General features: G+C 43.1%; 1 protein-coding gene across 1 annotated transcript in view; it reads right to left on the bottom strand.

Moving 5' to 3' along the window:
* Nucleotides 1-14,531, bottom strand: part of pfkmb (phosphofructokinase, muscle b) — a 41,271-nt gene that overhangs the window by 984 nt on the left and 25,756 nt on the right. Inside the window, exons 11-20 of the mRNA XM_035386918.1 lie at nt 13,980-14,044; nt 13,048-13,111; nt 11,725-11,871; nt 9,361-9,431; nt 8,865-8,952; nt 8,190-8,342; nt 5,519-5,683; nt 4,194-4,255; nt 2,654-2,765; nt 2,454-2,553 (exon numbers count right to left, since the gene is read on the bottom strand). Of these exons, the coding sequence (XP_035242809.1) occupies nt 2,454-2,553; nt 2,654-2,765; nt 4,194-4,255; nt 5,519-5,683; nt 8,190-8,342; nt 8,865-8,952; nt 9,361-9,431; nt 11,725-11,871; nt 13,048-13,111; nt 13,980-14,044 (1,027 nt within the window). The remainder of the gene's footprint in view (nt 1-2,453; nt 2,554-2,653; nt 2,766-4,193; nt 4,256-5,518; nt 5,684-8,189; nt 8,343-8,864; nt 8,953-9,360; nt 9,432-11,724; nt 11,872-13,047; nt 13,112-13,979; nt 14,045-14,531) is intronic.

The following is a 14,531-nucleotide window of genomic DNA, read 5'->3' as shown; positions in this document are numbered from 1 at the left end:
GAATGTGTGAGAAATACCACTGAGACAGACAGAGACACAAGGGAGAATATGTGTCCAATACTACGGAGAAAGATAGAGACACAAATGAGAATATGTGTCCAATACTACTGAGACAGATAGAGACACAAGAGAGAATGTGTGTTCAACACTACTGAGAAAGATAGAGACACAAGAGAGAATGTGTGTCCAACACTACTGAGACAGATAGAGACACAAGTGAGAATGTGTGTTCAATACTACTGAGACAGATAGAGACACAAGAGAGAATGTGTGTTCAACACTACTGAGACAGATAGAGACACAAGTGAGAGTGTCAGCAATACAACTTGCCTGGATACAAATTCAAAGTGTATCCTTCACCTCCATCCTGCCATTTCTACTGCCCTCACCCTGAATGCTGATATATATTGTCATACATATTGTCATCATCATTAGATATAATCAGTAGCGATGTCCCGATTTGATCCATGGATCCTCATCGGCTCCCGTGAGGACCGTATTTTGTGGATTGGGTATCCGCTAGGACACGCCCGATCTGAATCCCATCCGGACACTACAGCGCTTAATATGCATATTAATTCTCGCCTGTAGCAAAGCTTCGCCTCTGTACTTTCAGTCTCTGTCTGTACTGCCGTACGCCAATCGCCTGAATGCGCCGTCGCTTCCGCGAACAAGCACTATGCACTCACCGCCACCAACGAGGTTGTTGCTTATAGAGCGAATAGCGACTTTCAGCTCCAATGGCTGCTGTGCGGAACGTACACAAGGTGGCATCCAAAAGCAGCCCTATGGCCACCTGCAGCGATTCCAGTGTTTCAAGGGGTCATTAGCACAGCTTTTTACAATGTGACACGTTTCATAAAGCATTGAAAGAAACATCACAGACTGGAGCATGCCAACGTTTCGCGGCTATTTTATCTCTATAGGATTGGAATCTTCAAGCTTGATGATAATGCTTGTGGCGGCAGTGTGGCACAGTGGGTAAGGAACTGGGCTTGTAACCGAAAGGTTGCAGGTTAGATTCCTGGGTAGGACACTGCCGTTGTGCCCTTGAGCAAGGTACTTAACCTGCATTGCTTCAGTATATATCCAGCTGTATAAGTGGATACAATGTAAAATGCTATGTAAAAGTTGTGTAAGTCGCTCTGGATAAGAGCGTCTGCTAAATGCCTGTAATGTAATAATGCTTATACACCACTTCAAAGTAGGGCTGGGTGCTACGGCCTACCTTATTTTTAGGTATAGGCAATAGCTACTGGCAGGAAATCACAGCAGTATGTGGTTTCACACTCCCATCGTCAACAGAACGAAACTCACACCATTTCATTAAAAAAACATGACACGACTAAACAAGCAACACGAACCTCTCCCTCACTACCCATCTTCCGCTGTGGTCTGAAGACTCATCTCTTCAGACTATACCTGGACTAACTACCACCACTCTGTATATTTCACTCTAAATCCACCCCTCCCTCCCCCCTTTCATGACACTCGTTACATGTTCCCCCATCCCAGCACTTTTTGGTAATTTGTATTTGTCCTAATACTGTAGCTTGTTCTTCTGCCTAGTTGGCTTTGCAGAGGTTAGGTCAGAATAGTGTTCGCTGCGTGAACTAAACTGTGTTCTTGGCTAGAAATAGCTGTACAAAATAAGTATTGTATCCTATCGAACCTGTGTTTTGTAGTTGTCCATGACCATGAAATGCACTTTTTGTACGTCGCTTTGGATAAAAGCGTCTGCCAAATAAATGTAATGTAATGTAAATGTAATGTTGTGTAAATGTAATGTAATGTAAATGTAGTGTAATGTAAATGTAATGTAATGTAAATGTAATGTAATGTAATGTTTGCGGAAACACAAAATGGAGTTTACGCCGAGGTATGATTAAGGAAAAGAAGACAAAACAATGCAGATACGCCATGTGGCAGCACTGATTGTTAATACATACACGCTTAGAACATTTTATAATTATAGGCCTGGTATATCACCCAGTCTTACCTAGAAGTATATATATATTTTTTTATTTAATTACAAACCTTGAAGCTTGGGGAAAAAAATATGCTTGAATATTTTGTATATTAGCTTAACATTTGCAGGGTGCACATAGAGCTTTTTGTTTGCTAGCAAATTTGTGAAAGTTATTGAACATTTCACAGCGTTCAGTGTTCATGCTCCGAATAAAAACAATGAAATTGATTACTGTTTTGATTGACTCTTATTTTTTTTACAGTCACTTTCTGTTTACTTCTCCTGTAAGTTGCATCGGAAAATCGAATCCCGCTACATACCGTCAATAATATGAAAAATATCATATGATATTTTGGCCGTATACCCCCCAGCTCTGCTTCAGAGTCTGCAGCCTACCATTTGATAATGGTGCATTTGGAGACCATGAAAGAAAGCAAGAAATACAGGCAGCCATTTTGTGTAGCCCCCTTTCCTGCATGCTCACCGTGTCTGTAGCACTCCTTCAGTTTCTCAGTCAGCCAGAGGACAGACTTGGCCCCCATTTTCGTGCCAAAATTCCTGTCGAACGGAGTCGGGGTTCCACCCTGTGGAGAAGGAGAGAGGTCACATCTGTCAGAATGCCTGAAATTGGGATCTGTTTCCCAAGGGCCCCTACGTGCAGCGTGAATCTGGCTTCACACAGACCTGCTGCATGTGTCCCAGAACGTTCTTGCGGCAGTCGAAGATGCCCTTCCCCTCCTCCGAGTACAGGTTGAAGATGAAGTCGGTGGTGTAGTTGAGATTGCATCTCTCGTTCCTGCAGCAGGGAGAGAGGAGCTGTGATCGGTCAGAGGACAGACTAGCCTGCAAACTAGCGAATTCTGAGGATTCAGAACAGAGGCATGGCTCTGAAGTCACCATCACAGCACCTGCTCAGGTTGTGAGCTGTTGCTCCCCTGCTAAGTAATAACATAGATATTTTGCTAACTATTTAACGTGTGAATGCAACATCATATTGTTTTCCTTTTGTCTATTTCATATGCAGCTGGATAGCTACCTAGCTAGTAAATAGTTTCATGATAGCAACTGACTAGCAAGCCAGCTTGTCAGCTTTTGACCGCCCCAAAATAAATTTGCTAGCTGGCTGCACAACATTTCAGTAAAACTGCCAGCTATGTAGATTTCTAGCTTCACTTCAACTGAGAAAGTATAGCAGCTACAAAGCAAATGAAGGTCTATCCTGTTTCATACAGCTAGATGATGCTTGCTCATAACTTCAAGTCTTCACACATTAGGAGTGAGACTTTTATTGTAGGCATATAATGTTTAAATTTGACCACTAGATGGTAGAGTCAACCTTACATTCACACATAACCAAACATTTCACAAAAATGCCACTGCAACGTCTGCATAATTTAAAAGAGAAAATCTTATTCCCCTGTGAAGGCAAAGGATTTTAACTCAAGTGGAATGAAAAAGATTCTTCAGAATTATGGCTTTTAAAAACTCTTTAAAACCCATGATTTTTTGTAAGAACTTCCACCTGTTTTCAAATGTCTTAAATAAATCCATTGACTTACAAAACAAAAAGTATATACATGGTTCAAAGCATGAAAAAAATAGCTTGTATCAAAATGACTAAATACCCTGATCCTATGGGAATCTCACTCAGTAAGCATACAGGACATACATGTATTCTGGAAAATATAAAAAAAATACATAAATCATTTTGTATTTTCTTTATTTTGTAGTGATTAAATGTACTTCTGAAACCAGATTTATTTTCCCAGTAGTACCACAGGACATCTACAACCCCAGAATAAAGTGGATTGAACAAAGCAACCAAATTTTGATATGTGTTTACACAAAGCTGAGCCCAAGTGTCCCACAAATGGAAACATTGTGCATAACTTTTTCCCCAGCCACATTTCACTTTCAGAAGCTAATTCTCTCAAGGGTTTTACCCTTGTGTGGGAACCCCACACTTTCCTGGCATTAAGGTAAAACTCATATGGGCATCATTCTGTTCATTAATTATCTATGTCTTGCAGGATGGAAATCGGAATCCATTAGCATTCTGTCAGAAATAAGTATGCATGCCATGGGGAATAAAAATTCCATGTCAACATGGAAGGGGGCAGAACTGGGAACCACAGCTGTAACATCTATTTGCTTACACTAGTGTATGCAAGGGGCAAGCAGGAAGTTGCTCAAAGCCGCCCTGGATGTTTCTACGGAAACGCACCTGAGAATCAAGCCTCTTTTCACTGTGGTCTTCATCTTCTCCACTAAGTGCACCACGTTCATCTGCAAACAACGGCCCATCAATGCCAGATCAGACATTCTGGGTGCACAGGTGCTGTGTAGCTCTTATACCAGTGCCTGCTACACAGAGACTGGGGGCAGTAGCAGTGTAAGTGATGCGTAGGCCGCTGGTCATGTGACTTGAGATTTACTGATGCCAAGAACTGCTGTTGTACCATAGATTCTATTGACTAACCAGGTGGTTAGCTCCAGTTTAGACTTATTTCTGCTTCAGCCAGTGACATTGTATTGGGATGTATAAAATAGTTGCATAATAATAGCTATGTGAATAGCATTTTGAATGTGTGGGGTGTGGGTGTAGCTATGTGATTAGCAGTTTGAATGTGTGGGGTATGGGTGTAGCTATGTGATTAGCCGTTTTAATGTGTGGGGTATGGGTGTAGCTATGTGATTAGCAGTTTGAATGTGTGGGGTATGGGTGTAGCTATGTGATTAGCCGTTTGAATGTGTGGGGTATGGGTGTAGCTACGTGATTAGCAGTTTGAATGTGTGGGGTATGGGTGTAGCTATGTGATTAGCAGTTTGAATGTGTGGGGTGTGGGTGTAGCTATGTGATTAGCAGTTTGAATGTGTGGGGTGTGGGTGTAGCTATGTGATTAGCAGTTTGAATGTGTGGGGTATGGGTGTAGCTATGTGATTAGCAGTTTGAATGTGTGGGGTGTGGGTGTAGCTCTGTGATTAGCAGTTTGAATGTGTGGGGTGTGGGTGTAGCTCTGTGATTAGCAGATTGAATGTGTAGGGTGTGGGTGTAGCTATGTGATTAGCAGATTGAATGTGTAGGGTGTGGGTGTACCTCAGTGATTAGCAGTTTGAATGTGTGGGGTGTGGGTGTAGCTCTGTGATTAGCAGTTTGAATGTGTGGGATGTGGGTGTAGCTATGTGATTAGCAGTTCGAATGTGTGGGGTATGGGTGTAGCTATGTGATTAGCAGTTTGAATGTGTGGGATGTGGGTGTAGCTATGTGATTAGCAGTTTGAATGTGTGGGGTATGGGTGTAGCTATGTGATTAGCAGTTTGAATGTGTGGGGTATGGGTGTAGCTATGTGATTAGCAGTTTGAATGTGTGGGGCGTGGGTGTAGCTATGTGATTAGCAGTTTGAATGTGTGGGGTATGGGTGTAGCTATGTGATTAGCAGATTGAATGTGTAGGGTGTGGGTGTACTTCAGTGATTAGCAGTTTTAAGTGTGTGGGGAACGAGTCTGGCGCTATGGCGCAGATGTTTTTATGGGGGTTGCTCTACTCACCTCCAGGTCATGAATGGTGAAGGGATCTTCAAAGATGTAGGCAGCATCGGCCCCTGAGGACAGGCCAGCCATAGTTGCCAGGTAACCACAGTACCCACCCATGGTCTCGACGATGAACACACGGCGCTTGGTGCCAGCAGCCGACTGTTTGATCCGGTCACAGGTCTGAATGGGGGAGGGGCGGTAGCGGGGGGGAACAGTAAAGAAGAGTTACGGGTCAGGAAAGTGTCTGGGAGACACTGTTAGGAGTTAGTTAGGAGTTCACATGTGTGTGTGTGGTGTGTGTGTGTGTGTTATGGTACTGACTGTGGTAATGGTGTTGAGGGTGGTGTGTGTATTATGGTACTGACTGTGGTAATGGTGTTGAGGGCGGTGTGTGTGTGTGTGTTAAGGCACTGACTGTGATAATAGTGTTCAGGGTGGTGTGTGTGTGTGTTAAGGCACTGACTGTGGTAATGGTGTTGAGGGCAGTGTGTGTGTGTGTGTGTTATGGTACTGACTGTGGTAATGGTGTTGAGGGTGGTGTGTGTGTTATGGTACTGACTGTGGTAATGGTGTTGAGGGTGGTGTGTGTGTGTGTGTTAAGGCACTGACTGTGATAATGGTGTTGAGGGTGGTGTGTGTGTGTGTGTGTTAAGGCACTGACTGTGGTAATGGTGTTGAGGGTGGTGTGTGTGTGTGTTAAGGCACTGACTGTGGTAATGGTGTTGAGGGCGGTGTGTGTGTGTGTGTGTTACGGTACTGACTGTGGTAATGGTGTTGAGGGCGGTGTGTGTGTGTGTGTGTTAAGGCACTGACTGTGGTAATGGTGTTGAGGGCGGTGTGTGTGTGTGTGTGTGTTAGGGTACTGACTGTGGTAATGGTGTTGAGGGCGGTGTGTGTGTGTGTGTGTTAAGGCACTGACTGTGGTAATGGTGTTGAGGGCGGTGTGTGTGTGTGTTATGGTACTGACTGTGGTAATGGTGTTGAGAGCAGTGTGTGTGTTATGGTACTGACTGTGGTAATGGTGTTGAGGGAAGTGTGTGTGTGTGTGTTATGGTACTGACTGTGGTAATGGTGTTGAGGGCGGTGTGTGTGTGTTATGGTACTGACTGTGGTAATGGTGTTGAGAGCAGTGTGTGTGTGTGTGTGTGTGTGTGTGTTATGGTACTGACTGTGGTAATGGTGTTGAGGGAAGTGTGTGTGTGTGTGTTATGGTACTGACTGTGGTTATGGTGTTGAGGGCAGTGTGTGTGTGTGTTAAGGCACTGACTGTGTTAATGGTGTTGAGGGCGGTGTGTGTGTGTGTGTGTGTTAAGGTACTGACTGTGGTAATGGTGTTGAGGGCAGTGTGTTTGTGTGTTAAGGCACTGACTGTGGTAATGGTGTTGAGGGCGGTGTGTGTGTGTGTGTGTGTTAAGGCACTAACTGTGGTAATGGTGTTGAGGGCGGTGTGTGTGTGTGTTAAGGCACTGACTGTGGTAATGGTGTTGAGGGCGGTGTGTGTGTGTGTTAAGGCACTGACTGTGGTAATGGTGTTGAGGGCGGTGTGTGTGTGTGTTAAGGCACTGACTGTGGTAATGGTGTTGAGGGTGGTGTGTGTGTGTGTTAAGGCACTGACTGTGGTAATGGTGTTGAGGGCGGTGTGTGTGTGTGTTAAGGCACTGACTGTGGTAATGGTGTTGAGGGCGGTGTGTGTGTGTGTTAAGGCACTGACTGTGGTAATGGTGTTGAGGGCGGTGTGTGTGTGTGTTAAGGCGCTGACTGTGGTAATGGTGTTGAGGGCGGTGTGTGTGTGTGTGTTAAGGCACTGACTGTGGTAATGGTGTTGAGGGCGGTGTGTGTGTGTGTGTGTGTGTTAAGGCACTGACTGTGGTAATGGTGTTGAGGGTGGTGTGTGTGTGTGTTAAGGCACTGACTGTGGTAATGGTGTTGAGGGCGGTGTGTGTGTGTGTGTGTTAAGGCACTGACTGTGGTAATGGTGTTGAGGGTGGTGTGTGTGTGTGTTAAGGCACTGACTGTGGTAATGGTGTTGAGGGCGGTGTGTGTGTGTGTGTGTTAAGGCACTGACTGTGGTAATGGTGTTGAGGGCAGTGTGTGCGTGTGTGTTATGGTACTGACTGTGGTAATGGTGTTGAGGGCGGTGTGTGTGTGTGTTAAGGCACTGACTGTGGTAATGGTGTTGAGGGCGTTGTGTGTGTGTGTGTGTGTGTGTTAAGGCACTGACTGTGGTAATGGTGTTGAGGGCGGTGTGTGTGTGTGTTAAGGCACTGACTGTGGTAATGGTGTTGAGGGCGGTGTGTGTGTGTGTTAAGGCACTGACTGTGGTAATGGTGTTGAGGGCGGTGTGTGTGTGTGTGTGTGTTAAGGCAATGACTGTGGTAATGGTGTTGAGGGTGGTGTGTGTGTGTGTGTGTGTTAAGGCACTGACTGTACTGTGGTAATGGTGTTGAGGGCGGTGTGTGTGTGTGTTTTGGTACTGACTGTGGTAATGGTGTTGAGGGTGGTGTGTGTGTGTGTGTGTGTTAAGGCACTGACTGTGGTAATGGTGTTGAGGGCGGTGTGTGTGTGTGTGTGTGTTAAGGCAATGACTGTGGTAATGGTGTTGAGGGTGGTGTGTGTGTGTGTTAAGGCACTGACTGTGGTAATGGTGTTGAGGGCGGTGTGTGTGTGCGTGTGTTAAGGCACTGACTGTGGTAATGGTGTTGAGGGCGGTGTCCGCGCCGATGCTGAAGTCAGATCCGGGCACGTTGTTGGAGACAGTGGCGGGGATTATAACCATGGGGATACACAGCTCTTCATACTTCTCCCTGGCCTTCACTATCTCCAGCCCACCAGCAAATGCCTGAGAGAGAGAGGAGGGGAGAGAAGGACGAGGGGGAGAGAGGGAGATGAGGGGAGAGAAGGACGAGAGGGAGAGAGGGAGATGAAGGGAGAGAGGGAGGGAATAAAGAATGGTGGCGAGATGGAGAAGAAAGAGGGAGAGAGCATGCGCAGCATAGTTATTAATGTGGTAAGCAGGACTGAACAAAACTGAACAAAAAATGTTTTGGTTTTTTTGTATTTGTTTTTTGCTGGTTGTGTCTTAAGCTTTGGCTACATGCTCATACTGTCCCATCAAAAATCTCTTAAATCAAACTGAATGTCAGTTAAAGACAGAGGGAGAGTGTACCAAAGCGCACCTTTATTTCTTGCGATTAATGCGTCTTTTTTGCAGTAGGGTTTGTAATTATGGACAAAAAAAAGATGAATTAGTAGCAATTTGGGCCTGAGAACCAAAAGAAATAAACTGTAATTGGGATGATCGTCACTGTTAAAAGCAAAGCGTTTTGATGTGGTAGTGTCTCTGCTCTCCTGGGCCTCTTACCTCAAAGCCTCCGATGATGAGCAGCCCATGGAGGTTGAATTTAGCAATGTTCAGGCTGATGTCCTCCACCATGTCTCCAGGAAGTACTCTTTACACACACACATGCACACACACACACACACACACGCACACAGACGCACACAGATGTGATAGTAATAGATTCAGGATCAATAATGTGTGAGCTTCAAACTGCACCCACTATTTCAACAGATTTTTTAGTTTGCATGTTTATCACACATGCCATTCAACAGCCTGTAGTTTCTCAGAGTACACAAAGATAAATTCTGCACTTTTTGATGGAAGCTTGTTGTTACAAAAATGTTAGAACAATCAACTGTATTGTCACTGTCTATTAAAAATGTGTGTATGGCTCTTCTGTTGTAGGTTAGGTGGTAAATACTGTGGAGAAGCAGCAATGCCGTCAGGCAAGGAAAGCGACTGTTTTACTGTTGCTGTTAGTTAAAGACTCATACTCCCAGAATGCACAGGGTTTTACCTTTTAGTGCCGAGCATTGAGCCTCCTTTCCCTGTCCAGCCTCCGACACCACCCCAGTTAATGGGCTCAATCTGGAGATAGAGAAGGGTGGGAGTGGCCTTAGTTTACCACTGCTGTGTCAAATATACTATCTGTTAGCATGCACTTGAAATACACTTGGGGTATTTGAAGTATTTTCAAACACAATGTTGCATTTGATGGATCTAAAACCCTTCAAAGTACTCTATCTGAAATTTGAATAAAATAGATAATTTTCATAAACAGTGCCATCAGAATGTTTTCACCCCCATTGATTATTTCTCAGATTCAAATATTTTTAAAGATGATTTTCCCCCTACATAAGTAACCCTCTATAATGTAAAATGAGATTAAGTATTTGGATATTTTCAAAATTATATTAAATGTAAAACTCTGAATACCTGATTTATTTACCATCCTTGCATTAACAATCTAAATTTGGCCAGGAAGAGAGACACAGGGGTAGCCCTTTCGGAAATTTGTTTGCATGCGTAAGAAATTAAGTTCTAACCAGTTACACCCACCGTGACCAAACACAAAAGGAAAGCAGGAAAGTGAGAAAAAGAAACTTTTAGTCACTAGATATTGTGCCAATGCAATTATAATATTCATGTTTCATGAATTATTTTGGGGTTTATACTCAAGTAGGTAATAAAATGAGGTCAGCTAAGAAATTTTCTTTCATGTGTCATGGTGACCACCCCAGCACTGGGCCACACAGGTGTATCCCATTTTCTTGATGGATTACACATAATACGTGAACGAGTATCGCCTGTGTTGATCTTGAATCCACCAGTGTTCAATTACACGGTAGCAGCAGAATTGTCACTGACTTTGCAAGGTCTCATCACTGAAACTGCAGATCAGCCAGGCTGTCCTGAAGACCAAGGAACCGGTCACGGAACTTTGTGATTAAGGTGTTTGGAGGCAAAAAGATGGGGAAGGTCATAAAATGGCAAAACACTGGACCATTTTTTTTTCTTAGGATTGCAATAAAGCCCATTGGAAAAATATGGTACAACCCAAACACTACACTAGATTAGGCAGTCTTATAGTACCAGCTGGGCAACCAAATAAGGAAGGCAGTGGTCAAAGAAGTGACCACGAGGTGACCAGCTACACCACGAACAGTGTTGCAGAGCTCATTGGATGAAATGGGAGAAAGGAGATCAGCAATCTCTTCAGCACTTCACAAACTTAGCCTCTTCGGGAGAACGGTGAGGCGGAAGCCATTTCTGAGAAAGACTCATGTGAAGTCATGCCTGGAGTTTGCCAGAAGTCATGTGACACCCGAGACCTTCTGGAAGAAGAGTGAGCTCCTGGGCTTGAAAGCAAAGCGGTACGTTTGGCACAAACAAAACACACTCCATCATCCAAGTAACACTATCCTAACTGTATGCATGGTGTTGGAAAGGCCGGTGCCACAAATGACAAGAAGAATTGAACCATATAAAGGCAAATCCTTTCAGTCAGGAAAAGATCCTGATCCTGTGCTGGTTCATATGAAAATCTGTGGTACGTCCTGAAAATCGCCGTCCACCAATATTCCGTCCAACGACGCAGATTTGGAGCAAATTTGCACGTTTTTCTGAATCACAATTTGCAAAGCTCATATAGATGCACCTGAAAAGAGTTGTAATGGCTGTCAACAACCCAGCTACAAAATATTGGGCCTCATTCACCAAACTTTTTCTTAAATTATTCTTACTTTTGTCCTTAAAAATGTTCACACGAGAAAACTATATGAGATTCATGACGCAGGTGTTGACCTTTGTTTATGTGCATATCCAAGGTGTATGAGATGATGAATGCTGGCTTTTTGTAATTTTTATGCGCAACCCTGGTCATGTGACTTGCATAAGGAAAACAGCCATAAAGAAATACAGATGAAAAAAATGATGAATGCTGAAATGTTCTTGGAAACGTTCTTATACGCAGTTTACAATCAAATGTGATTGTACACGTTTCGTGAGTGAGGCCCATTGACTCTGGTGGGGGGAACATTTATACTTTCATTTTTTACATGTTATTGAATATAATTAGCATCATAAATGTGCTGAATTTATTGTTGTTTGTGAAAGATAAAAATATATCAATGCATACAAAATTTAAAGAGTAAAGGAGTGAAGGGGTGGGGGGGTGAATACTTTCTGTATTCACTGTACGGCACTGTGAGTACAAACACTAAACAAGTATCCCGTGTCACTGCGCTGAGAACCTGTACTTTAGCCTGATGCATCACCCGACAACCCCTGACAAGTTCTACTGATAAAAAAAAGCGTTTTGATGAATGGTGATGAATGTGAGGCCGAGCATGCTGGAGAGGCTACACCAGTGCACACGCACCATTCCGTGAGCCAGCCCGTCGAACCCATCATGCACTGCGAACATCTGGTGGCCCTGGATGATGCCGATCCTGACGGCCGAGCGCACCGCGGCATTCATGCCGGCGCAGGGCGCCCCGACGTTCAAGATGCCAATGTTGATGTTGCTCTGGTGGAGGGAGGGAGAGAGGGATGGAGAGAGAGAGAGACAGAGAGAGACAGAGAGAGAGAGAGATAAGGGAGAGAGAGTTCAACTTGTAAATATAATTACAGTTAATGAAATCCTCTCAATAGTCTATTGCTTTTTTGTTTCACTTTTTTCTCCTTCTATTTGGAATTGCTGTATTTGTGTGTGTGTGTTTTTTTATGTAATGCTTTGGCAATGTTTACTGTATGCATTTCATGCCAATAAAGCAAATTGAATTGAATTGAGAGAGAGAGAGAGAGAGAGAGAGAGAGAGAGAGATGCTGATGAGAAGGTGAATGTAATTCTGTGTTGGAATACCTTCTCACTGTAGATTCTAGATTGAAGTACGCCTACATTCATATTGGGCCCCATTCACACTAACGCACCTGTTCAGATGGTTTTGACAAATATGCTCGTCTCTGATATTGGCACATGCTTCCTTGTGCGCAGTAGTAAATGCCAACTTTCTCAGGGTGAACACATGCTCACGGGTGGACAATAAAATAACGGCACTGGAATTGAACTTGCACTACATTTCTCATATCTCCAGATTACTGCAAAATGAGCTTTGCTCTTTAATCAAGTGGCTGTTTTGAAAAATCATAGCAAGCAATGTAACACGCAAAAAGTTACAGCAATTCATTACAAATATACCGTATGAATATAAATACATATTTATACACAATTCTATATGACACAAAACTGGAAAAAAAAACATCCATTGAAAAAACTGAGTTATTAGTTTTTTAGTTTACAAGAGACCGGGGATTTGTTGTGATTCCGATCAATAACTGAACAATCTGAAGTGGAGATATTTCTAGTGGCATGCAACATTAGTCAGCTAATTTCGGAGAGCTGCATCATAAAATGTGGACCTACCAAAGCACAAATTGACTAATTTGTGCATGTGTGTGTGTGTGTGTGTGTGTGTGTGTGTGTGTGTGTGTGGGTGTGAGAGAGGCAGAGAGAGAGAGAGAAATTATTGAAAATGTTACTATTTTTCTAATAGTTTGTGTTTAATAAATGTTTGTATTAATAGCATTGGGGATTAGTTTGAAATGTCAGCTGCAGTGAGAACCAATAAAAAAAACTCCACCTTCCCCCTAATAAGAAAAGACTACCCATTTTCCTATGGGAAACCGTGACAGAGTTCCTCACCTTTGTCTCTGGAAGGTGAACGTGAGCCAACATCTTGTAGGTGTCCCAGTTATTTTGAAAGCTCCTAGGTAAGAAAACATCAGCAGACAGAAGACAAAGGAAAAGCATTATAGTAATGAATTTTATTAATATAGCAATTTTCTCAAAGTCATTTACATATTCATTGCGGCGACTAAGTATTTGGACAGTGACACAATTTTTGTTGTTTTAGCTCTGAAGTCCACTGGATTTGAAATTAAAAAAGGAATATGAATATGAAATTAAAAAAGGCTTGAAGTGCAGATTGTCAGCTTTAATGTAAGGTTATTTACATCGGCTCATTTTTGAAACATGGTGGAGGTAGTATTATGGCTTAGGTGTATATGGTGGCCACTGGAACTGCCTCACTTCTCTTGATGATGTGACTGCTGACAGCAGCAGCAGGATTAATTCTGAAGTGTACAGAAACATCTTATCTGCACAGATCCAACCAAAGGCCTCAAAACTCATCTGACAACGCTGTACGTTGCAGCAGGACAATGACGCCAAACACACTGCTAAAGCAACCAGGGACCTTCAGGACCAAAAGTTGGAATTTTCATGACTGGCTAAGTTTGTTAGCCTACTTGAATCCAACTGAACGTGTGTGTTCACTTGCTGAACACAAGACTGAAGGCAAAATTCCCCTGAAACATACAGGAAGTGAAGATGGCTGCAGTACAGACCTAGCAGAACACCACATCATAGGGAAGATCCCCGTCATCTGGTGATGTCTTTGAGTCACAGACTTCAGGCAGTCATGGCTGCAAAGGGCTTTCAACTAATTACTAAATATGATAACTGTATTTAAGAAATGAATGGATGTAGACAGAGATGAGTACTTGAAATATGGAGATGGAGTGATTAATGGATGGATGAACATTTACAGAAGAGGGTAAAAATGGGTGACCTACTTTCCCCTGAGCTTGATGGCATCCTCATATCGACCCTCTGCCATGGCTTTAGTGACGTCTTTAGTCTGACAGGAAACCAGGAGAAAGAGAGAGTGACTGCTCTGAACACACTCAACATGCTCCCCTTTACCATACATACACTCCAGATCATTACTTTCATCTGTACAGTTGGTTCAGCTATAGCTCCACTCCTGTTCCCCTATTTGCACAGTGCTTTTTACAGAGATGCTGTAACAAAAATGCTTTACAGGGGAAATGCAAAAGAAAATTGGACAAAAAACCAGGTCTGAACCCTCAAAAAGCAAACAACTGAGGTAAAAAAAAAATACTCCAGTGGCAAGAAATACAAGCCCTCTTGTTATGCAAACAAAACATCTGCTGAAGATTACATAATCAGAATTACATAATTGAATCTTAAGCAGGCTAAAGCACGACACCATATGAAAACCTGTATCATAAATGTGAATAAACTAACATACCTTCAAGTAAATGCAGAGAAGCCAAAGGAGGTGTTTATTAATGGAATTTACCTTTCATCAACATTCTTTTACA

Source organism: Anguilla anguilla, chromosome 13 (assembly GCF_013347855.1).
Source record: "Anguilla anguilla isolate fAngAng1 chromosome 13, fAngAng1.pri, whole genome shotgun sequence".
Lineage (NCBI taxonomy): Eukaryota > Metazoa > Chordata > Actinopteri > Anguilliformes > Anguillidae > Anguilla > Anguilla anguilla.
This window is presented reverse-complemented; position numbering and strand designations above follow the sequence as displayed.